The following is a 26,679-nucleotide window of genomic DNA, read 5'->3' on the forward strand; positions in this document are numbered from 1 at the left end:
TAGTAGTTCGTTTTATTCCTTGTAAGCACACACGTGGGACTAAAATTCAAGTAAAGTTAGTCTACGGGTCATTCTGCAGTTAGAGCACAATTTAGGAATCGTTTTTTAAAACTGGTCTTTTATTTCATAATTCTCTGTTATGTTTCTAAGAAAAACACATTAAAAAAAAACATCAAAAATATAGATTTGTCCACCTCAGGTATCAAAAGTACACTTTTATGTGACATTTAAGTTGCTGTGTGCTATGCTTGGTACAGCCCACACCAATAATCTGGAATATGAAAAAGCATATTTTATAGCATATAATATACATTCTTAAGACTTCATTTATATTCATTTAAGCAACTTTTGAAATCTACGTTCCCCAACGTTTTCATTTAATTTCAGTATTTATCTCAAATACACTGTTCACACATTTAATAATAATAATAATAATGAGAATATTTTATATACTTTTAATATATTTAGAAAGTTTATTACACACACACACACACACACACACACACACATATAGATATATATCTATATATATATATATTGAGTATATATTGAATTGAGTAACATAATGGACTGCAACAGTCATGAATGATTGTGAATATATATATTTAAAAAAGGAAGGAAACACCAAAATTAATTTATCTTCTTTTTGTAATACAGGTAACAGTGCTGCATTGGTTAGAGTGACACAGTCTAGTCAGAAAAGATTGGAAAAATACAAAATTTGCCAAAGAGAACTGACCTTTGGACTATCCATAATATTATCACAGGACTTGTTCATATTACTTTATTACTTCTTTTTTGTTGCCTTCTAACTACTTTATCTTTTCCTTTTCCAGGCTAAATGGGCATAGTTGAACAAATGACCTGGGATACAATCACTCTTCTTTAAAGTATGTTGGTGTTTTAAAAAGTTGTTTAACAATTGTAACACACATGCCAACAAAATGAAAACAAAAAAGTGCGTTTATAACATTTTAATTGTTGTATTTGACATGCAATTCGGTTATTAAGAAGTTGTGATAAGAGAAAAATGCCATTTTCTTTTGGGGGAGGGGTTTCTCAAGAGTTATTTTATATTTTAAATAATAATTTTGGAACCACTTTATCAACAACTAGGTTTACATTTTGTCCCAGGACAGATATAATTAACCCCCAAATGCATGTTTTAATATCTTATAGATATTTTCAAATTCATGAGTGGGACAGACAATGTTCTACAACTGTAGGATTGACTCCTATATGTCTGAAAATAGCTGGGATAGGCTCCAGCGCCCCCCGCGACCCTGAAAAGGATAAGCGGAAGCGAATGGATGGATGGATGGATGTCTGAAAATATAAAATCTGAAATGTAGCATTACGGTTTAAAAAAGAAATCTGCATCAAATTATGTTTATTAAACTAAAAAATTTAGTATAAAACTAAAAAGCATTTTGAGTTTATGACATTTTAGGAACGTCACTTATCTTCCCTTAACCTAAAGGTATTTTTCCTCATCCATCCAGTCAAGCCTTTTATAACTCTCAGGGATGTACAATGATATGAGCCGATTTTGTGACACAGATGAGGTGTTTCTAATAAATCCAATCAAGTCCTCGAGGTGACCAAAATTAATCCATTTGCTTCATAGAACATATTTAAAAAACCCGAAATGACCACACACACAACAATAAGTGGTGTGTGTAAGATTAAACTGTGATGTATTGAAAATATCCACAATAATAACATTTGAATCTTTATGTTGACTTGCCACATTACATTGTGGACATAAAAAAAGAGGGAAAATATAATTGAGCTAGTTAAAATTGTATTTTCCGCACTCATAAGCCAAGAAATGAGGGCACATACACATAGTAAGTAAAGCACAGAGGTAATTGCTATGATTAAAAGCAGTTTTCCATTCAAATAAGAAGTTCCAGTATTCTGCTATTATGCATGCTAGCTCATTGTTATGGCACCCCTGACATTTTATTATCCCGAGCCACATTTAATGTCATTAGTTCTACCTGTGCTTTTGTGCTATTACCACTCAAAATGCCTACTGTGGTGTTTACTGGTGCACAACTGGATGCCAACAATTTCTTTGTCAATATATCTGCTGGTGGAAAAAATCTTTTTATGTGGTGTATGAATGTGTCAAACATTTCATTTTGGGCCCCGTGGAGATTAAAATCAAAGTGAAGAGAGGGATCTGCAATCTGGATAACCCATTGTAATTAAAGCATCGGCACATATTATTCATTGAACTTTGTGCGCTGTACGCCCTTGGTGTTTTTCACATTAATCCTTTTATCACCTACTATGCACTCATGTTTTCATGGTTTGTCATAATAGAATCAATGTAAGTCAGGCTACAATAACACCTACATATATAACTGTTAACCAAATGTCAGAAGTTTATTGTTTACATTGCTAGATGTACATTGAAAACCAGGTTTTTATAAAGAAACAGAGGCTAAACTACTGTATATATTACATCAAATGGCAATGTGTAACACTTTGAATATCCAGTCCAGAGTGAGATGCAAAGGATAAGTGTTTGCATGTTCATGTGTGTTGAAGACTTTTTTTTGCTAATTCTATCACATTGGAATTAGATTGCTTTCACAGGCTGCCATTATACTGTGTAGTCAAAAACATTTCCACAGAGGGAAAAACAAAATATGAATCAAAACATAAACATTTCACTGCAGATTATGAATCATTTCCTCCTTGGCAATGAGATGTGTGGTCTTGTTGACCAGAGACATAAGTGAGTTGAGTTTGTGTGACCAGTCGTTGAGCAGGTCATTGGGGTCTTTGGGCCGCTGAAAGTTGATGATGCCAGCCAGCCGGTCAACCTTGGCGTAGATGGTCTTGTTTACAACTAGGCTGGAGAGGAACTCCTCCGACTCCTGATAAAGTATTTAACGAGAGAGAGAGACCTGGGTTAGTGCCTCTTATTTATAGTTTTTGAGTGTAACTCGGCAGTTCCGAGTTACACTCAAAAACTACATTTAAATGAGTTATTTAGCTATATTGTTTTACTTACATCAACAGAGAGGTCAAGAAGGTTAGCCATCCTTTTCATTGTGATTCTCGTGTAATATTTGGCCATTATTCGGATGTTCTGGGGACAGCAGAAAACACGTGAAAATCATATCACGGTTATCAGTGCACATACAATGTACCTAAATATAAGAGCCAGACAGTTTATCCACTCAATCTGCATAAAGCTTCAGAGTCATCTTTATCTCAGTTGCCTCCATCGTATTTCTATTGTATGTCCAATTGTGTTCCATTTAGTCCTATTACATATTAATGATCAAGGAACTGACCTCACAGCCCATTGTTCATTCAGTGGGTTAAATTCAGTCATTGTGCAAATGTAGTGTTTATAAGGCTGGGGAAACCTGCAGTCAGCTGAGACTGAAGAAGTCACTTGGATGACTGACAAAATGTTTCTCCCACTGAAAACGCTACGTCCAGATGAAGAGAATCAACCTTCTGGGATTAGTCCTTGTATCTATTTAAATTGAACTCAGTCTCTTGCTCATTATAAGAAAAAAAGGTTTTGAATGGTCCTGCCAACTACTTTACTTTAGTAAAAAACGAGGGGAAAACATGTCACCCACTGACAAGTTTAAAACTAAGAAAGCACTCAGAAAACCGTCAAAACTAAAACAAGTCTAACAAAGTGTCACAGTTGTGTGTTCAAACTCCAAGTGAGAAGCCCCTGCTCTCGACAATAGGACTTACATGCTCGACCACTCTATTCTTCAGGTCCTTCCACCTTTTCTCCCCTTCCTCTGTATAAGAGAAGACATCTGTTGCAGGGCTGTTGGGTGATCCGTCTCTCAGCTCTTTCCCATAATCCTCCACCAAGGAGGCCCAGCGCATTAACTCCATGGTAGTGAACTGTTTCAGAAGGTCCCTGGGACAAGAAGAATATTTATTAACAACCCCTCCCAATAAAACTTGTATCTACACCTTGCTACGGAGAGTACACACCCAGTATCAACATATGTGAACATTGCTGTGGTTAGCTCTCCCAAGTAGCTTAGGAAAAAGTACTGCCTTGAATTGTTTTGTTGATTTGTTTGGATTGTTTGATTACGTAATTATGTAGGAAAACAACGGCAAAAGAAGAAAAATGAAGCAAAACACAGTACAATACTGCTCCTCTTTTTTTGACTCAGTTTACTTATCTGAAATAAGTGGGAAGAAGTGCACACTTATTTAATCACATTCTTCCTTCATAAGATACTATTTAACCAACTTAATTATTGTTATAAACCTCAACAACAACAACAACAACAACAACATTATAAACACTTCCAATAACACAGAATATAAACAAAATGAAATACACAAAATAATAATCTGATCATCTTATATTTACAACTCCATAAGTTCACATCTGCACATGAAAGCCAAGTAACTCCACTTAGGGAATGTTAATTACAAAATCCAAATAAGCACAAAATAACAACCAGAGACATTCACTGAAATTCAACATTGTCCCCTTCTTTACATCTCTTGAGGACCATATCCATACCATACCTCTCTTTTTGACCTGCTTCATGTTTGGACACTGATTCAACCTTTAACTGTCTGACTCCACACACTCAAACTAGAACTTTTCCTGGTAGTATACACCTTCCGTTTTGAAGTTGCAAAAACCCCTTAAATTATAACTTCATTCTCTCAGAAAAAAATGCTTTGAATATTTCCTGGTAGCTGATTATGTTTTGCTCTTAAAAAAAAAAAAGAAAAGTGCTGTCCAGAATTTCACAAGATCTACAAATTTTAATCATTTAATCTTTAAAAATAGTCAATTTATAAAGTCCTTGTAACCTGAATTGTAAATGATCATTACTGCCTTTAAAATAAATAAATAAATAAATAAACAATAACAGTGGATGTGATGTACTTTTGTAGTTATTGCCCCAGACCTCTGCACAATAGCTTAAATAAGGTGAAGCCAGCAAATCATCACCAGAGCAGAAAATATTACCATCATCAGCAAACAGCAACATTTTTAAATAGTTTTTAGCATTTTCTTGAGATAAAAACATTTAGCAACTTCGCTAAAATAGCAAATACCCACTGTGTGTGGGACTGTCCACAAAGATTCATATAGTAATTGAGAAAAGGTAGCAAGCTACATTATACTGTAACATATATTGTGTTTTCTTTGTATTTTTCTATTATCTAGCCACAACACATCTGTAGCTTACTTTTTTAGAGTACAGCAGCACCAAAAGAAGCAAAAATTATTTCTCACTTGTATTTCGGGATTTCTTCCAGTTTCTTGTCTCCACTGATTCTGTGCACAAGGTCTGACTGCTCGTTCTCATAGGGTGAAAGAATCACATAGAGCACCACACTCTTCAGGGCCTGAAAGACAAAAAAGTAGCTGCAGCACTCAACAAGCAACGAGCAAACTAGACATACAGGAAGAAAAAAAAAAAAAAAAAAAAAAAAAAGGAAAAACAAAAAAGACCTAATTAACTGTTACACATAAATACAGATTTCAGTAACAGGACTAAGAGAACGTCTCCCTCCAATACTTTAGGACACATTTAGTCAGGTTAATCAAATACACTTGATTAACTGATCATCAGCAAGCACGATCACCTCTTTAATGGTGGATGGTTTGCTGGACAATGATTCCAAGGACACCAGCAAATCTATAACAGATTGACGCTTTTTTTTTTCAGCCAAAGTGTTGCAATGGCCCAGTCAAAGTCCAGTCCAGATTAAAATGCTGCAGGGTGACCTTAAGAGAGCTGTGTATAAACAAATGCCCACAAAGCTTAGTGATCTGAAGCAGTTTTGAGGGCTGAGATTCCTCCACAACACTGTGAGAGACTGAGTTATACAGAAACTATTACTTCAAGTTATTCCTGTCAAAAGTAGTTCTACTACCCATTGAATCTTAGGGCGTACTGGGGTGCGTGTACTGGGTTTTGTGCCCCCTCCCCAGACACACACACACTAACTTTTGTTAAATAATTACATGATGCAATACGTCATCTGTTATTGCTCATCTGAGGTTGTATTTATCTCACTTTAAGACCTGCAAATATTACAAAAAACAACAAAACCACAAAAAAACCCAGTATCATTTTCTACAGGAAACCCCTGTCATTATTTGTAAACAAGTCAGCAAGCTGAATTTGCTAATCACAAAGTTAAACATCCGTTAAAACAACCTTTATACTCTTGACAGTAAAAAAAAAAAAAAAAAAAATATATATATATATATATATATATATATATATATATATACACATATATATATATATATATATATATATACACACACACACACACACACACACACCTGTTGCCACTTGCTGCTGTCCTCCAAGATGCAAGGGGTATCATAAATGGCCCTGTAGTGTTTGCAGATGGACAGGTAGGAGCCCTCATGCTGGTCCACCTGAATCATCAGGTTGTAGTACTTCAACTTCTGCTCCTGAGTTGTTCATGAGAAAAAAGTTTGATTAGGTCAGCCCTTGAAGCTAAAACCTACCAAACTGATACAAGAGGGTACAGATGCCACCCATGAAAATACATTAAAATATATTTCATTGCCATCTTTAATTAATTAATTCCCAGTTCCTGGTCTGTTTCATACCTCTGTGCCCTCCTCTTGGAAAAACTTGGTGTTTATCTTCTTGCTGATGATCTGGGTACGAATGTAATCCTTGACAGCAATGCAAAGCCTCATCTGTTCCAATATAAACTCCACCTTCTCCTTTTTCTCCATTGAGCCATATGTCTCCACCTGATCAGAACATGCGTGAGTAATGAATGGGAATATTTATTTAATCTTAATCTATGTATTTTTAAACTATAGTCATACAAATTATAAAATCTCCCCCATACACCCAACAGCAATAAGGAAACAACAACTGCTGCACAGACCTCGTCATCTTGAAGGTATAAAATTGAAACCATCTGTTCCTTACCTGTAATTCTTGAAGAATGGCAGCTGCCTCTTTGACCTCTCCATTTTGCTCCTTGATATTAGCTAAGGTCTTTGTTAGCCTGGCACGCTCGATCTCCACATAGATCTGTGACGTGGACAAATTTAGAGTGTTAGTTAAGCAAATAGTTACTATGACCTGCCTTCAACAGACAATAGACATTTGCAAAATAGTTGTGTGTAAACCAGACCACATTAATTTGTGATTGGAAGTTTAGGCATGTGAGAAAAAAAAAAAAGAATTTTTCATTCCGTTTTTCACTGAACTGAATTTTTCAAGAATTTCATTGATTACAAAAAAAATTCACCTTTCAGATTTTAGGTAACTGTGACCGTATTCAACCTGCAATGCTTAAGCTAGCCTAATCTCTCATTATTTAGCTGTAACTTCTTTGATAGCTTTCCAAATCTATACAAATTTTCAGATATCAACATTAAATCACATATATTCCAGACCTTTCCAGCTGTCACAGTGCGAAGTGTGTCGATTAGCCTCAGCTTGATGGTGAGATCAGTCACAGCATCCACATACTTGTAGCATTCTTGGACCATTTTGGCAACAGCCTAATAGAGGAAAAACAAACAAATAAACAAAAACAACTAACAGATTCAGGTTGTATTAACTTTCAAAGAATGGTTGTGGGTTATTAAGTTAAGCTTATTAAAAGAGCTCTGAATTTAAGGACTTGTCATGACTAAATTTTGTCGGAGTGGTACTTTCCAAAAAAGTGTATTTAGCATTTTACCCCTCAGAGGAAATCATTTCAAAACAGATCCTGATCTTACACTATAGATAACATTGCAGCATGTTTTCATTAAAAACAGTTACATGACCAGTAATTATGATTGCTCATGTAACTGAGCAATATATTTATACATTGTAATACAATTTGAAAAAAGGCTTTAGAAGCATGATAAAATGTTTCTGTATTAAGACTGTAGATTCAGAAGAATGTTTTAGGACAGAATTGATACAAAACAGGAATCAAGACAAAAGAGGTATGTAACCTGTTTGAGCTGACTCCTCCGTTTGGTGAGTAGCATGATGTTTTCATTGAGTGCATCCCAGTCCTTGGCTTCATAACACATCTGAACCACAGCCACAAGGATTCTGGAGGTTGATACCATGTCTGATGCCTGCACAAAGGTTAAAGGCAGATTAAAAAACAAACAAACAAGCAAACAAACCAAAAACAACAACAATAAAAAAAATACATGTTAACCAATATACATTGCAATCATGAAAAATTAATTTCTTATTTCATCAACACATCTTTCAGTTTTACTGTTTTACAAAAAAGACTTTGCAAAGAGAATTATGCGACACTGTTCTCTGGTTAACCGTGTCCATTCGTTTACACTCCTATGATCAGCTGCACCTATTAAAGACTGGGTCTGAATCTGACATCTACAAATAGTTTGAGAATGGAAAAACAACTTTAACTTAAGAATGTGTTTTAATCTCAATTTATATTATTTATGTTACTGTCACATCGGACCCGAGTTCTTAGATGTATTTCTGCAGCTAAATGGTCAAGAACACAAATTGCAACAGTGTACATCGACTTACTGTTCTGGTTTGCTTCTCCAATGATAACAAGCTCTCGATAGCTTCCTGCAACTTGCCCTCCTGCGACAGAAGAATGCACAAATACAGTGTCAGATATATTTATTGCTGTAAGCTGACAACAGGTAAGTCCTGCTTTTGTACCAGCAAAATGTTTAAGTCACTTTTCCAGGTTGGCAAACTAGCTAAAGGTTTAGCTAACACTAAGAATACTAGCATGCTAGCGAGTATAATAACAAATAAATACCTGCGTGTGTGTGTAAACAGAGTACACTGGAAGTTTATGGAAGTAAAAAAATCCTCAAATTACAAAGTAAAGTATATTTACTGTATATTTGGTCATAAGAGCTATCCAGACAAAGCCAGTAACGCTAGATGCTAGTCTGAATGCTAACACTGATCTCGCTGCACCATGACTCAGCCGGCGCTGGCCTCTTTTACAACCCGCTTACTTTAGCCATTTTTTCACATTCCGGGAGACGCTGGTCTACAGTTGAACTGTAGTCGATCTCCATCTTGACAATCCTCCCATCGGATCTTTCAGATCGCTCCTCAGACATCTTTGCAGTGTACAAATGAAGATAGCGCACGGAGCTTTCTTTTCCTGCGGACCACTGTTTTACTTGTCAAACGAACGATGCTGCGAAAGCGACCAATCAAAGTCGAGAACTAAACTTCTGTCCGAGGCGCCTGAAGGACCGACTATGGACCCCGGTATTTGTCAGGCAGACCTGGTAAAATCCTGATTTTCCCTGATCGTTGGTCAGTAAGTTTATAGTTAAATAATTTAAAGAGTCTGACGTTGAGTGGAATCTTTTAGTCTTTGACTAAAGTTCAGAAGAATGGATACGAATCTATTTATGTTAGTTACAGAGACAGAATACAATAAATAAATGAATAAAAGTTTCCTTAATAATAGATTTTAGGGACTCGTGGACAGGTGACCAGTCTGCCCCAGTGTTAATATTATATATAGAGCCAGACATTAACACCTATGGTCAAATTAGAGTCAACAATTAGCTTAAACCCATGCCTGAAGGAGGAGGACAGAGTACCCAGAAAAAACATGTAAACACTACACAGAAAGGCACCAGATTAGATTTAGACCAACGACCTTCTCGGAATAATATTAATAATACAATTTAAATTCAAATACGTTTACTCAGACGGTCATTTTAATCTGTCTAAGCTGTTCTTTTGACATTAAAAAAGACGATATAACCATGCATCACCAGCAGGATGTGCTGATTCACCATTTTATAGCTCAATTCATTACTCAAAGCAAACCGCAAAATAACATCTTGAGTGAGTTCGAGTTTATTACATTAATGATGAAGCCAAACGTGCTTAAATTGGGACATAAGTGTTTGTATGGTGTAGTTGGGTGTAGGCGACCTGTCGCTGCACTAATTACTTATTCCGGACACTCCATTAAAACCTTATTGTTACCGTTTAAATATTTGGCTTCATGTGATTGAATAGTTCCTTATGATGAGCTGCTTGCTGTTGCTTTAACTGAAGAACATACTCACATATTGGCATACATACTAGTAAAACTAATCAGTCTTTATTTCATAGATATTGCAAAAAGCCTGCTCATATATGTTTGACATGCTCAGTATATTTGTTATGTGGCCGACTGAAAGAGACTGCCATATCTGTCCGCCGCTGGCATCAAGTGAAAAAAGTATAGTGGATATGAACTGCCTGGTATGGCTTTCCCTCCACAGTAAAAACAAAACAAAACAATCAATCAAACAAAAAAACAAACAAAAAAACACTCCTGTGGCAGTAAGACTATGCTGTTTTACATTGCTGTTCATATATTTTACTTAATTTGCTCTTAGACACGAGGACTATAATGGTGACAAGGCTAAGAGTAATGGTTGAGCGTTTTGGTGGAATCACCACTGACCACATAGCTTAGAGGAAATAAGAAGCCATACTTTAAAGAATAATAGTGGAAATCATGTCGGTGGTGAAGACTGAAATGGAACAGACACATTATTTTACCATTCACAGAATAAACGTGCCTCACGTGCTTGGCAATCATCAATCAAATGGTCAAGGTGAGTGAAGAACTTTGTGAATGGACAGGATTTGATTGAATGAACACATCGTGTAATTGCAGCAGTCCACCAGGAGGTGTCCTTTTAATGTGTGCGTTGATGTGTGCTTTGAAAGGCTCCCAGTAAATAGAGCCAATGTGGGTCAGTGATTTTCTTCCTCCTGGCAGAGAAAGCCCCTAAGCCCTGAACTAGAATCAGTTTGATCCCAGGGCAGGCTCAGTCAGCATAGACCTCGGAGGCCTGGTAAACTGAACATGACTCGGCTCTGTTGAGAGAAAGATCAAATATGGAACAAGAACTCTGATTGCGAAGGCATAAAAACAATCTCAGCATACTTTCCAGACTTCAAAACCATCAGGAAGAGCTCAGCGTGAGATTGAGCTTCAGATGGTCTCATCATTATTGTGATCATCAGTACAGTCAGCAACAAAAATGTCGTAAATGTCATTATTTTAGCCAGACATTTGACGATTTTAACATTTCATACTGTTGTACAAGTGCAAAATATTTTTGTGGATCAGAGTTCATCGTTATCTACCGAGAAGGATTTTAGATCCAACAGTGTGGGTCAAATCAAGGAAAATTGTATTTTTAAGGAATCTTGAAACTGTGAAACTTTAGACGGTATGCCTGTGTATAATTTTTATAGGACAGTGATTACAGAGTTCAGTGGGTACCTTGACACTGTAATGAGAACTGTATTCCCACCATACTTGCCCACGATCCCACAGAGACAGGCATCTGCTGGTCTTTAAAGGATCGTGGGAGATTCTCTAAACACTGTAACAGTAAAACAGCAGAAGTGATCATATGTGGTGCACATGAAGAACAGAGCCCATACAGAGGCCAGAGGGTGCATTGACAAAGGTACTGAAAGGCTCTGAAATGGGGTGGCATGCTCCAGTGTACTTCAAGTGGGTGTCCTGTGGTTACTCTGGCTTCCTACTAAAGACCAAAGACATACACGTAAGGCTAATTGGTGATTCTAAACTGGCTGTGGATGTGAGGTTCTTGAATTGTGTAATTAAAGTGTAACTTGCAGTCGGAAGCCTTTTAAGTGGTCAGTAAAACTATTCTGTTGTTGTGAACCTGCAGGCACAAATACCCACAATATAAGAAAACCTGTAAAAGTAAGCAAATTCAAAACAACCTGAACTGAGATTAAAACAGAGATCAAAAGAGAGTTTTAGAGGGATCATAAGATTATAAAAGCACCTTTTCTGCCATTTAAATGTCTTGGAAACGTCCAAATCCCACACACGCCACTGCTTTGAATGCACAGACTAGTTTGCAGTGAGTAAAATTTGTGCTTTTTTCCAAGCTCACATTTTTATTTATTTATTTTTGTGTTAATAATGCAGCGCCTGATGTCATCTGTAGATCAGATGACATCGGGCGCTAATCTCTTTTCTAATCAACACAGACGTTATTGAAATTTTTGGGCCGTCTTTAGGTCAAGTAGTTACGCGAAAGACCATCACTGTTCGACAGCCGGGGGGGTTTAAGATAAACACAGACTGTCAGAAATTAAATACAGGCTTTGGATTTTAAGAAGCTCTTCCTTGTTTTATGTGTCACTGACTAATGAATTAAACCTTTGTGTGACTGTGCTTCATGCAAGGAATGAGTTTTGTGATATCTTAGGACCTGTCTTAAGACATGTCTTATCATATGGTTTTGAGGCATTTAAAAGAATGTCATATTTACCCAGGACATGGCTATAAAACAGTTACACAGTTGTATCTTAGGCTTCTTTTTAATGGAGGCATGAAGCACATTTTTGGTATTCCCCTTTGAAATCCATTAAAAAAAAAAAACAATACCACCCATGCATCTCTGGAGTGGTAACAGAATTCGAATACAGCAATGATTAAATTCAATTTAGTGTACTATAGTACTGTGGACCGTGGTTCAGGGGGTTGGGAAGCTCATCTTGTAACTGGAAGGTTGCCGGTTCGATCCCCAGCACTGTTTGTCTTGGTCATTGTGTCCTCGGGCAAGACACTTCACCTACCACCTACTAGTGATGGCCAGAGGGGCCGATGGCGTGACATAGCAGCCTCGCTTCTGTCAGTCTGCCCCAGGCCAGCTATGCCTACCATCAGTGTGTGAGAGTGAATGAATAGTGGAGTTGTAAAGCGCTTTGAGGGTCTCGAAATACACTATGTCAATGCAATCCATTATTAATATAGCAGCCGTGGATGTGTTTCTGTGCTTTGGGTTTAATAATCCTTTACCTTACTGGGCTGTTTGAAAGCCAAATATGTGAATCACGGTGTATTTTATAAGACGTTCTTTTCAGTGCAAGCTCAGGTAAATTTAGCACTTAAATTAATATTTGCAGCTTCCCGAGGTTCACAAAGAAGTGGCACATGCTTTATTGCTGTGCCAGCGGGGTTAATTTTCTTGAGTGCTGTATTATGCAAGTTCTTTCTTTGAAAATGTGACTCATTTTGTTCATAAGGCCCAAGTAAAATGGTGCTACTTAATGTTAGACCATTAACTAGAACACAACAAGGAAAACTGTAAACATTTCTCTCAAAAAAGTGTTTTGAATCAATGTTAATCACTTGAATCTTCATTCAGTTAAGTTTATTAAGAAAGATGAGTTGAGTTGATGAGGAGCTCAAGCTTTGTGTTAAAGTTATCTTTTGTTATTCCCAATATATGGTGTAAAAACTTACATTGCTGTGAGGAAACTCACATTACATGATGCTTGTTTTCATATAGCTCTTCTGTAGCAACTGTGCCACCAGATATTTTGAGTTAATGTTAACTGATCACTTAATAATGTATCCCTGTAAGGCAAGGCAAGGCAAGTTTATTTGTATAGCACAATTCAACAACAAGGTGATTCAAAGTGCTTTACAGAGACATTAGAAACAAGAACAAATAAAAAGCATGATTTAAAATTGAATAAAACAAGCAAATAAACTAACTAACTAATTAACAAACAAACAAACAAACAAACAAACAACAGTATATAAAATCAAAACAGATAAAATCAGAACAGTAGATAAAATCAGTAGTTAAATGTAAGTTTTGAAATTTAAGCTTAAAGTGTGGATTTGGTGCTTTATTCAAATGCAGCTGAGAACAGGTGAGTCTTCAACCTGGATTTAAATAAACTGAGTGTTTCAGCTGATCTGAGGCTTTCTGGGAGTTTGTTCCAGATATAAGGAGCATAAAAGCTGAATGCAGCTTCTCCGTGTCTGGTTCTGACTCTGGGAACTGATAAAAGACCGGATCCAGATGACCTGAGGGATCTGGATGGTTCATACTGGGTCAGGAGGTCATTGATGTATTTTGGTCCTAAACCATTCAGAGCTCTTAAAGCAATGCCTTTAAGAGCATTAAATGTTTTAGCTATTAGGTGTGTGATCTGTACTTTAACATTAACGAGGCCACAGTCATGCACAAACTGGTCACATTTGCAATTTTTTTATATTCTTACAATGCTGTAACATTTTTTTAAAATAATGTACGACATCTATTTGAATTTATTCTCTGTGTTAAAGTATGGCGGATTCTAGCAGGCGTAGCTGACACTAATGGACAGCAGCATTACTGTCACTGACAAAATGTCTTGTTTTCAAAAGGAACTCACAAACTACAGAAATCCAATTACAAATACAGAGTGTTATACAAGTACCAGAAGGTACTTACTGAACTCTACTGGAGTCAGAAATATTAGCACCAATATTCTGAAGGTCTTGCAAAGTTTTTCCCTTCAACCCTTACTTAGGATGAGACAAAGATCTGTGCGTGTGTTAAAAGAGGGCACTGGCTGTCAATGTTAAAATAATAAATGAAGGTTATGGAACAGTATAATAATAGTTCCCAGATCCTTTAGGCCAAATGTTTGGTCAAGTGAGTTAACAATCCTGACTTCCTCTCTTCAGATATGTTGTGAAACCTGTGTGTTTTTAATGGGTGAATTGTGCAAACTGTACAGTTCGTTTACATCCCACTGAAAGGCCAACATTAGTAGCTGCAGTTTATAGGACACATGTTTGCTGTCTTGGCTCTCAGGTATCGTGATGGTCCTACTGAAAACAACAAATGAACCATAACCCTTGTATTTAGCTTCTCCTTAGTTCCTCTCCAGCTATCACATTCAGAAGTTTGCAGACGACACAGCCATCATGGGGTGTATCTGGGATGATCAGGAAGAGGAGTACAGAAGTCTGGTGAGGAACTTTGTCGCATGGAGTCACACAAACCACCTGCAACTCAACACCTCAAAGACTAAGGAACTGGTTGTGGACTTCGGGAGGTCTAGAGCAGGTCCACTGCCGGTTCAGATAGAGGGGGAGGAGGTGGAGGTGGTCAACAAGTACCTCGGGCTGTGGGTGGACAATAAACTGGACTGGTCATGCAACACAGAGCACCTGTATAAAAAAGCCCAAAGCCGACTGTACTTCCTCAGGAGGCTGAGGTCTTTTAACATCTGCAGGAAGCTCCTGAGGATGTTTTACCAGTCGGTGGTTGCTGGAGTACTTTTCTATGCTGTGGTGTGCTGGGGGAGCAGCACAGCAAAGAGGGACTCATCCAGGCTGGAGAAACTGATCAGGAGGGCTAGCTCTGTGGTCGGCATGAAGCTGGACACTCTGGTGACAGTGGCAGAGAAAAGGACATTAAAGAAACTGATGGACATTATGGATAATGCCAGGCATCCTCTGCACACGGCCATTAACAACCAGAAGAGTCTGTTCAGTGACAGGTTGCTTCTCCCAAAGACAAGAACTAACAGACTTAAAAACTCCTTTGTCCCACACGCCATCAGACTGTTTAACTCCTCTCTGGAGGGGAGAGGGAGGGGGAACAGGAGGACAAAGGAGGGAACAACTAAGCTGTAGTGCCTCTTCACCTCACTGTGCAATACCTTTTGTGCAATACTTTTGTAAATAGTCAACGGTGCAATAGACTCAATACTTGAAATGTGCAATTCACTTGTATTTTTATTTTTATTCCTATTTATTCTATTTATCCCCTTCGTATATTTTATTTATATTGTCTCTGTATTTATATATATGTGTGTGTGTATAACTCTGTAACTTCTGTCGGTGCTGTGCTTTTTTGGAAATCGAATTTCCCAGAGGAACCCACCCGAGGGATTAATAAAGTTCTATCTTATCTTATCTTATCTTATCTGAAGCCATCTGGACTAAGAACGCAGTACACAGCATAACCCCTAACTCATTTTAAAATGCTGTAGTGTCTGATCCTCTCAAAATGTTCCCATCATACTCACCCTGCTGAAACTATCTAAAACTCTTTATAGCTCACTCTCAGTGGTCTGTGTGCATATGTGCTAAATGCGTCTTTGATCGAGAAGCAAAAGCACTATGTAGACGTGTGAGAGGAGGTTGGGGGGAGTGCAGCAGTGAGCTGATGTTTCCTGTGCTGTGGTTGAGCAGACCGATGTTTCCAGCAAGCCGCTTCGTATTTCAACCGGCCAAGCAGAGGAAAGAAGGGGGGCCTAGACTGCTGCTAAGTGCTTACATTTTCCGATACCCCTGCGAGCTGTTTTTACAAGTGTGAGTGTTTGTGTCCGGGGGGCGGAGGGGGTTGCAGAGGGCCTCGTTCTCATCTGACTGAAGGACTCGTTTAAACCGCAGTTTTACTGCCTACAAGCTGAAGGCTGCTTAACAAACGCTGCTTTAAGAAGCCTTCAGCTTTACTCGTCAGCAGTTTAGCTTTTTACTTCTTGTGGCATCCCCAACAGAAAGCTGTGCAGCCAGCATGCAAAAGGCAATGCCACATCCGGTGAATTAGCTTTTTCAAAATAATAGCTTAAATAATCGCACCCTAAACTTTAAAGCAGGTTTTTATTTAATGGAAATAAAATGTAATCCACTAAATCTTGAATAATCACTTTTTTCTTTTTCTTTAAAAATATAAATTAAAGATCTTTTGTTTTTAGTGCAAATAAGAAATTTGCTTTTGCATCTTTGTACTTAGTCATTTACAAATTAACTGAAAGTTAAGTTCGACCAGTGTTTGATGCCCACAGATATAATTAGTTTTGGCAGTTTGATGATGAACAGAATTATTAAACAACTCGCATAATATAAACACATTCAGACTAAAAATTAAAGGCATTAAGGAGGAAGGAGTTGCACTATGTCTTAATGGATCTAGAAAAAAAAGCACGATAGGGTGCAAGGAGAGGAACTGTGGTACTGTATGAGGAAGCCGGGAGTGGCAGAGAAAGATGTAAGGGTTGGTGAAGCATACATATGAGCACGGTGAGACAGTGGTGAGTGTGCAGTAGGAGTGACAGTGGGGGTGGCATTACATCAGGCATCAGATACAGAATACATGTGTGTGATTGAGAGGAAGACGGGTGAAACAGTGAAGATGCAAGGAGCAGAGGTAGTGAAGGTAGATGCTAGTGACAGGGTGAGATGGAGGCAGATGGTCTACTGTGGTGAGTGGTGACCCATAAAAGGAGCAGCCTGAAGAAGAAGAAGAAGAAGAAGAAGCCACACACAGGGCAACATTTTCATGTAACACCATAGTGATGCAAGTTCTTAAAAAATTGTTATTCTTAATAAAATATCCTCCTCTGTGAAACCAACATCAACTCTTCACTACTTTCATCTTCTCTGTGGACTTCCCCCCCCTCTCCTGCCTGACAGCCCCATGGTTAACATCCGTGGTCCAGTATATCCACGGTCCCTCCTCTGCACATGCCCAAACCACCTTTCCTAATGTTGTCCTCAAACTCACTTCCAATTGAAACTTGCAAAAAAAGTAACCTGTGCCTTTTGACCCTTTGGAATATGGCGTTCCACTTTCTGGCAATACAAAATAGAATAAAGTATAAATAGTTAAGTGAAAAATATGTCGCCAAACAACAACAACGATGTGTATGTGTAGAAAACGGGATCAATTCAAATTGCAGTCGCACACTTCTGCTCTTATTTTAATGGTCCATATGCTCACTTCCGGTTGTGTCCAGCGTCATTTGCTTCAACTTGACGCGTCATCAGTGTGTTGGGAGGGAACAACCCAGAACCGAGTTCACTTCTCTCACGTTCAGCGCCTAAGACTGCGTCCTCTGGTTCTGATGAAAGTAGTGAGCCGGAACTCCGGGAGCGTTTTATAACTCGGGCTACGCGTCCCCTCACATGCTCTGACACGTCTCCAGACTGTACACACATCCCGTCGGTCGGCGGAGGGAACCTTTACTCGGCTGGTTTGACACATTGTGAATAAACAGAAAAGAGGGGGGAAGATGCTGATGAAGGAGTACAGGATATGCATGCCCCTCACAGTAGAGGAGGTAAGTTCTCCACCACTTGTTTCTTTTGTTATTTTTTAAATCACGAGCGGGGTTCAGTGCTGTTCGGACGACCTTAGCGGCTAACGCCATGGGTTTGCTTGTCCCAGACATGTGGCAGGAGGTCATATGAAGTGAGAAATGCGTTCAGGTTAACTTCACTGGAGACTAATCTATTATCTGCGCTTTATGCACACTTCTCCGCCTTTATCGGCACTTTTCTACTCGCACTTTAAATCACTACTTTTTGTCTGATAACGCATAGCAACACAAAGAACTCCCAATACAAGCAGGTGCCTTTGCACAGCTCGTAAAACGCTTCCATCAAATATAAAACCAATCATAGATCCGATTGTTTGATCAGCTGGTGGTAGAATTGCGTACAGTGGCAGTGTGCTCTCACTCTTCTTCTTACGGCCGCACACTCTAACTTGCTCACATGCAGGCAATTACATGCATATTACATTGCATTGATGTAATGCTGCACACGATGACACTAACACAATGCAGAGCAGGGGTCGGCACACTGATACCTGCATGCACTTGTGCCGCACGCGGCGATGTCAGAAAGAATTGTCCATTGTCTGTATTCAACCTATTTGTCTGTTTGGTCCCGTGACACAGTCTAAAATTAGAAGGTGAAGACGATCGCTGCTCTCTTGTCCTGGCATGCTTGCTGTACAGCACAACAGCATGTTTATCAATTGTCACCCAGGCCTTTGTTTTTCTCATTCATCTCCATCCCTCTTGTCGTTGTGATGTGTGGGTATAGGGGGTGGTGTTCTTATGGCTGGGGGCTGGTATAGTCACGTGGAACAATGCTTTCCAGTGGCATCTCCTCAACCCCAGACTTTAAGAGTAAAATCCACATGAGACTTGGTCATCTCTGAGGAAAGAAACAAGTATTGTAAAGCGTGAGCAGATAATGAGACCATTTTTTTGTCAGGCCTTTTACGGGGAACTTATTCATTCATATTTTCCTCATTTTTGCTCTCTGATTCATACATGAATGTGGTGATTGAGTTCTCCAACAGAAAATGTGTGTAAGCCTCATTATATTCTTGTTTTCTGACACCTTCAGGATTTGAGGAAATCATGATTAGAGATGCAGGAAGAGAGGATTTTTGCACTGAAGTGCAGTTACACGCATCTCCCGTTTACATGTACAGCCTTACACAGTAATTTTAGATTCACTGGGAAAATCTTGCCGCATGTAATAAGTTCACTTTTCTTGCCATGGTCAGCAGCAGTTTTCTCAACACAGAGACTACGCAAAGTTTCACACCAACAATTCATGTAGAGACCTGCGGTTAAAAGGGAGAAGTCATTTTCTTGCACAAGGGTGTTACAGGGACAGTGTGCTCATGCCTGTGTTCTTAAACACCTTTGTGGTGGTGTGTGTGTGTGCGGTGATAATGCGTCTTAGCGTTCACACATGCTTTTTTTTCCATTCAGTAAAGCAGCCTTTCCTGTGAACATTTTATAAGCTTAGAGGAATAGCGAGCACTTTCTTGTCACGTCGGTTTAACTTGTGAACAGATGGTAGTTATGAGAAGCAAGAACAGTGTAATCAAAGGCTCAATCTGCAATCGCGTTTTCAACAAGAGGGTCACCCTAGCACGAAAAATTCAAAGCACCACATTGGATGCTGCTGTTTTTTCCTTTATTTACAAGTCTGCTGATACGTGGGAGCACCTGACAACCGCTTATGTGTATATTTATGAGAATATGCTGAGCCAATGACACTTTAATTTACCAGTTCGTACTTTCAAAAATGCTGTTACAGTGAGGCTTGACTTTTTGGCACCTGCTGTTTTAACTTCCTGTTGCTATTTTTTCCTTCCTCTGCAGTCGGGCTAGACCCAAACTATGAAAAGCACACGTAAACTCAGAGTGAACTTAAAAAACCCCAAACCCTGCTATTTATGGTTATTGTCAAGCTTTAAAACCCTTATTGAGGTTTGTATGATGAGGTGCAATGAAGCTAAACAAAATACTTAAATATACTCTTAGAAATACAGTAAAATTGGAAGTATAAGGAGTGTAGCGTGTATGTAGTTAAAGGTGAAGAAAAAAATAATATGGACCAAAATGCTCAAAAACACTGATGCTTTTGTACTGTACTCAGAATCTGATAGTTAAAAAGAAAACAGGGATGGAGACATTACTCTTACTTTTCAGCAAACAAGGAGGAGAGTGGTCATCCACTACTGCTCACACAGGCCCCGCGCTTTGCTTCTTTTTTTATTTGTGAAGATAAATCCATGTTTGGATGAAACACAGGAAGCAGGGCACCATTGTTTGCTGACAGTCCTGTTACAGAAAGGAACCTCCTTAATGATCTGGGGGAAAAACATATTAGGCTGTAGTTTGGCCTGTTTGTTCTTACTATTCTTATCAAGCCTGCACACATTGAGCTGAGTGTCGTCCCCTCGCTCCTGAAAATCCAGTTTCCTGCCAGTCCAAAGGGATAGGAAGGATGGATTAAGATAATGAAAGACGGAAGGGTAGAGTAGACAGATGAGGCATAAGGACAAACCGCGTTGTGCTGCCGGTTGATGTGCTGAGCAGAAGGGAAAGGATGGCAGAGAGGACAAGAAGAGTGGAGTGGAGTGGAGTGGGGGTAATGGGGGAAGTTCTGGGAGATCTTTTTTCCCCTTATAAGCTCCCTTGTGTCATAAACCGATACTGCGTACGTACGTGCACTTAGATTCTTAGAGTCGTGGGGACATGTAAGGTCACATCTTTCTGTGTGTCGTCTCTGGGAAGAGATCACTGTCTGCTGCTTGCTGTGTTGCGTCATTCGAGCCCTACTACTGAGGTTGGACTGGTTATCCGTGCTGTGTTTATACAAGTTTAACAAACATCATGCGCACTGAAGGAATCATTTAGCAATACCAGAGTGTATGAGCTGCTCTGTGAGGCTCAGTTCTCTTTCCTCTTAATCATCTCTGGGTGATGATTAAGATGCCTGCGGGATGTGTTCCTGACGTATTACTGCTGCAGCATTTTTCCATCCATATTCTGCCTTTCTCATTCTTTTTTCCAACTTTAAACAGAGGAAAGTGGTCTTCCCAATTTCTTTGGACACGAAACTAGAAAAAAAGAAACCACACAGAGAACACCTTATTATGTTCACGCGAACATTTTCCTGTGCTTAGCTTAAAGATTAGAGAGAAAGGAAAGAAATCCAGTTTGCACAGAACCTTTAAAGCTCACTAATTTCCAATCTTTACCATTTTTTAAAATCTCAAATATGAAGTGTAAACACAGCACATCGTGGTCTTATAGGAGATTATTTTCTCTGTTCAAATCTAATCTTTTGACCACACATTTGAGTGGCAGGCAGCAGATGATGTCACAACTCTCAGCCAAGAAATAGACATTACCAGACGGCGGGTTGGCTATACTAGCTGAACTTTAACTAGACATTTCAGTATTTATGATCAGTCACACTAGCTGCTGCTTCTCATCTAGATGTTAACACCCAAGGCCTGTACTATGAAGCTTTGTTAGTGGAAGGTTTTTGCACGGGGTTTTCAGTCTTGGTGAGGTAACTTAGTTTATTTGGTTACATGCCCATAGTAACTTATTCTGTAAACCTAAACTTCTTTGGTGCAGGTTATTTTCGAGGTAAGAAAATGACACATAAAAATACATGTTGTCCAGTCAGTTCTCTTGAAAGCAGTATCTTATTTCCTGAAAAAGGATATCTTGATATCCAGGTTCTTGTTACTGCTTTGTGTTATGTAGCTAAGTGAAGTCAGTCTACATACATTTATAGTACAGACCAATCCCTTGTATAATTTTATGATAAATTACGGTTTTTGTCAGCAATAGCCATAGACAGAAAGAGGGTCTTTTTGGAAGACAAGAGCGTCGTGATGTTAGAGGAGATTAAAGTCAGGCACCATGTATTAGTCAGTGGACTGAATAGCCGATGGACAAACAAAGTGAAACATGTGGCGTGGACAAGTCAGGGCAGAAAGAGAGAACTGTGTTTATCACAGGCTTGGATTTATACACATTCCAAGTGGTAATATTGTTAGATTTGCTTCAGAGATGAGCTCATTTTAGCCTCAAACTTAGATTTTATAAGTAAGTATTCATAAGTCTTGAAATTGCAGTGGCAAAAGTTTCCACCTAAATGCTCACAAGCCTTGTTGTAGATTGGACTCACCTAGCAAATGAAAAGATTTGCTCATATTAACTAGAGATGGACCGATCCGATATTACGTATCGGTATCGGTCCGATACTGACCTAAATTACTGGATCGGATATCGGAGAAAAATAAAAAATGTAATCCGATCCATTAAATATCACGAAAGCACCTCACAAAACTTGCAACACGCCGTAACTCACCTCAGAACGTTAGCACGTCGGAGCAGTATGCATCACGTGATAGAGCGGCTGTGGCATGCGGGACCTGTCGATGGTCTGGATAGCATTTGGAGCTTCGCTAGCAACCCGGCATTTCATCTCCGACAAAGTTATCCCGAGAGAAGTAAAGCAAGTGTGTAAGTCCATCTCTGAATGTTTGTAAAGCATTCCTGCGTTAAGCTTAACAAACGATATATGGAGCGACTGCCTCTTCTTGCTGCTACTTCAATCATGAAACTGCTTAATGATCAGCTGATCGGCTTTTCTGTCGCGAGTGTCTCTAGTTTGTTTTTGGCCCACTTTGCACCAGAAAGAGGAAACCAGCGGCTGAACAACAGCAGCACGTTTAAGCTTGATCAGCTGTTGTTAGAATGTATTTAATATTACTTTCTACTCGAGGATCTTTTTCTACAGCTGACGCTGGTAACTGTGCAGGGGCGGATCTAGCAAAGTTTAGCCAGGGGGGCTGATAGGGCATTAACTGGGAAAAGGGGGCACAAAGACATACTTTTCTTTCTTATTCTCATTTAAAATGTCTAGCTTTTAATAAATAATTATCTGACACCCAAAGTTTTAATTTGATGTAAAATGAATAGAAGTCAATTACTGTATATAGTAACTATTAAGTCTAATATATATACCCTAGTAAGCTATAGTACTTTTTCCTTTGGGAAGGTACCATCTGTGCAGTCTGCAATTTTGTTGAAGAAAGATGTTGAATCTATTTAATATTTCTTGAAAAATAATTGATTTCTGTGCATTTTTTTTCACACTGCATCAAATTAAGGTTGATTACGTCGATTAAGCATCATGAGGCGGAGCGTGAGGGGTGGTTCCCTATTTTTTATTTATTTATTTTTGTTGTTGCTGGGAGTTGGAACCCTATTAGTTAGGTTGCTTAATATTTACGCTAAGTACTCTTTAAAATACCAGAATAGGGAGGATGGTGTAGGTCTAAGTTTATTAGATTGATCAGTATTGCTGAACTATGAAATATTTTTTTTTGCATACAGGTATAACAGAATAGCTTTAGTGTAGTTGTTGTTTTAAACTTGAGTATGAACTTATACAAAATGCAGCGAGATATTTAAAAAACAGTTTTGTTGATTAAAAAACACTATATCGGATTCATATCGGTATTGGCAGATATCCAAATTTATGATATCGGTATCGGTATCGGACATAAAAAAGTGGTATCGTGCCATCTCTAATATTAACTTTAATTTTGTCAGTGTAATAATAACGGCCAGGATGACTCGGTGTAACTCAAGCCTTTGAAGCAGTTCACTCATAGCGTAGCTTCTCTGTTTTGGTTTAAAGTTCCATCTCAGAAGATTTACATGTAATACTAACCAGAACCACTTAGCCAAGAAATAATCATTTTCCCTTTTAAGTGCCTTGGGAATAAATCTGCTCTCTTCTCCTACGAGCTGAGCCATTCATCAGCCACCGTGGCGCTCGACAATTCATCAGCCACCTCTCTATCCTTTCCAGTAAAGGATAGGACACAGATGGATGTATTCCTCCTTCTCCTCTTTCTGTCTGTCTGTCATTATATATTTTTCCTTCTGCAGCAGCTCTCACTTGTGCCTCAGTGTCTTTGTTTGATATGTATTTTTGGTCAACCTTTGGCTAACCCGAGTCTCTATGTGGCACCATCGGCACAGTTGTTTGAGATCGTAGCCCTGGTGGATGAATTTTAAGTTTTCATTGCGAGTACAATTTCACACTGTAATAGCTTTATCTGTGTCATGAAAAGGGAACCGGAGAATCTCTTTGAATTGTGCTCAGATGTAGACCTAGACCGTATCATTTGAATAAGGTTGTCACAAGAGCGCACGATGTTTTCAAGGGAAAAGACAAAATGATGCAGGGCCTCATTGCCTCTTTTTTCCTTATTAACTGTAGTGACTCAGAGGATAATGACATTCAGCAGAGGATAGTGAAAAACACACCCTCTCAAAACTGAATTAACTGAATATCCATGAGTTTTTAGTCTGTTTGGTGTAGTCGACAGACAGTAGTAGCCTTTGGCTGAATGCCTGTTTGATGCGGTGTTAGCGCTGGCAGTAACTGAAGGATTATGACAGCATCTGATTGTGAAATGCTGTAATCTCCTGAAAGACTTGAGCTGGGATAACAGCTTTTTTGGGAAAAGAATGACACATTTAGAGGAAACCCAGAGGTATATCCATTATTGACCGCCATGTTTATCATTTGGAGGGAGTAGTAAAGCCAGATTTTGCAGAAACTGCTTTTTTTTTTTAGGTGCTAGAGAGAATGGATGGCTTGATATATAGAAGGGTGACTTAATAAATGAGAAGACTTAGGGTTGGCTGACTGCTTGAAGGGATGTCTGGATGGTAGGTTCAAAGGAAACCTAGGTGGTTTTCTAACTCGACATTTTTTCGTGGTATTCATATGTTTGCAATTACCAGTTTTGTATAAATTCATTACAGAATGCATATCCTGATGTAGCATGCCCACATACTTGCCAAAGGAAACCTGCATACCTTACTGTAGTGTAATTTATGTTTGCATAGCTTAATTTCAGCTGAACACCTGCTCTGCTTCGACACAGCTGAGATTACCATTGATGTTGCTGACTAAAAGCAACTTGGACACAGAAGTGCAGTTAGCATCTGTTAGCTGTAATGTAGCGGATATTTACAAAGCACCATGATAGGATTTTGAATTGCTGAGTCATTTTGTGACTGATGAATATCAGTTGTAAATGCACATGGAAGCATTCATATTGTTCTGACATTGTATGAGCCCTCGAGCTTGGCAGTTTGAACAATTTCACGCAACACTGGCTTCCATCGCTTGATGTACTAATTTTATCTCAGTAAAACTGTTCTATAGACAGTAAAGGGTTACATGTGTTGGAAATATTGTCTGTTTCCCCAGGATATCTAATTTGTGTTGGAGGAACAGAAAAAGATCAGTCTCTTTAACTTGATTGGCTGCCATTGTCAAGTGATACTTTGGCCCAGAGCAAATTTTTATGACACTAGCAGTTATTTTCCATGTGTCCACAGGATGAAAGGCAGAAAATATGTAAGAACAAATCTGTTATGGCTGAATGAAAACAGCAATGCTTCTTTGGTGTTCCTGTGGTTTGAATGGATAATGTAATAAAGTTGCAAAGTGAGATATTGGTGATTGCTGTAGGGAACTTCTCTTTTTGCGCTTGTTAGATGAGTGAGGTGGAAGTTTGAGTTTTCGATTCATTACCTGCCTTCCGTAGTATATTAACGTAACCTCAAGATGACCCCAAAGCTCCATGATATCCCTGTATCAAAACACCAGTATTTAATTCAAAAGCAGAGCTGCACATTTACTCAGTATATTGTTTTCGCACTTCATTGTTAGATCCCTCCAGACCACCCCAGAGTTTGTTTGGGAAACAGGGCCCATTACATGCTGTTTATTTAGTTGGTTTCGTGGTAAGGTGCAAGACCTTTTTGCCATCTGGTATACATGACAATGCTATGATTCAATCAGCGTCTCATTTACTGCCATTTACTCTTCTAGAGGAAACCATCATGGGTTGTGACGGACCATTATCCTCGGATGAAGACTATTCTCATTTCCTAAATGGCTGTGTGTGTGTGTGTTTGTGTGCCGGTGTGGTAGTGTATCTGGATTGTATTGAGACAAAGGTCTTTTCATAACATAAGAGCTCCATGATGTCGTCATGCAACACTGACAGCCTCGTCTGGACCGATCCTCTCCTTTATGTTCCATACTTTTAGTTGGAACGAGTGTATTTGTGCCTCTTTTTTGTTTTCAACAGTAAGGCACATGATCATTGCAAGCTCTTCAGTGATCTGTGCTCTATAGCAGCATCAAGCACTCGAAGCCTGAGACGCTTATGCGAGACTGATAATGAGCTCAAAATGATGGACAGCAGTTCCCAACGTTTTGAGAGAGAGTGAAAACCCAGTGATCACTTATTGGAAATTTGCACGACACACAAAAACCCCACTCGGATATCATTAGGAGTATTGCTTAATCATTTTCTGTTTTCCCATAAAGTCACATAAAAATAAGTAATGGAGTTAAATGAGAGCAGCGCAGGCTCTTTTTGATCAAGCCTTGGCATAAAACAACCTCGTGTCACCATGGAGAAAAAAAGGATTTCTTCCAACGCGCTAGCAAATCACACAGGAGGGATAAGAGACGTTTTCTACTTGCAGCCACAGTTAGAAGGCGGCTGCTAAATCTGTAAAATGTGGCTATAAATAGAGACAAAGCAGCTGATTCTTTACACCAAAGCAACTTTCTTGCTGTGTTCAATTTGGGAAATGTCACTGAAAATGCTTACTGTTTGCTACTTTGGGTGCATATGCTAATGCCGTGTCTCGGAGATGCTTTATAAAAAGAAAAAAAAAACAT

General features: G+C 38.8%; 2 protein-coding genes across 2 annotated transcripts in view; one reads left to right on the top strand and one right to left on the bottom strand.

The window, feature by feature from the left end:
- Positions 1–2,369: 2,369 nt before the first annotated feature.
- Positions 2,370–9,225, bottom strand: psmd12 (proteasome 26S subunit, non-ATPase 12). The gene is made up of 11 exons (XM_085277360.1): positions 8,993–9,225; positions 8,544–8,603; positions 7,982–8,110; positions 7,430–7,537; positions 6,957–7,061; positions 6,623–6,772; positions 6,326–6,460; positions 5,264–5,376; positions 3,736–3,910; positions 3,029–3,106; positions 2,370–2,891 (listed from the first exon to the last, which is right to left on the bottom strand). Exons 1-11 carry the CDS (start codon positions 9,098–9,100, stop codon positions 2,682–2,684), a joined length of 1,371 nt encoding a protein of 456 aa, XP_085133486.1. The 5' UTR covers positions 9,101–9,225; the 3' UTR covers positions 2,370–2,681.
- An 8,378-nt stretch (positions 9,226–17,603) lies between these two features.
- The window catches only part of LOC146572904 (cytoplasmic phosphatidylinositol transfer protein 1-like), an 82,673-nt gene continuing 73,597 nt past the window's right edge, over positions 17,604–26,679 (top strand). Inside the window, exon 1 of the mRNA XM_085277361.1 lies at positions 17,604–17,900. Coding sequence (XP_085133487.1) covers positions 17,853–17,900 — 48 coding nt within the window. The 5' untranslated portion in view covers positions 17,604–17,852. The remainder of the gene's footprint in view (positions 17,901–26,679) is intronic.

This window comes from Mchenga conophoros, linkage group LG6, assembly GCF_057382185.1.
Source record: "Mchenga conophoros isolate Kocher_MC1m ecotype Shallow Benthic linkage group LG6, M_conophoros_male_GT1.1, whole genome shotgun sequence".
Taxonomy (NCBI): domain Eukaryota; kingdom Metazoa; phylum Chordata; class Actinopteri; order Cichliformes; family Cichlidae; genus Mchenga; species Mchenga conophoros.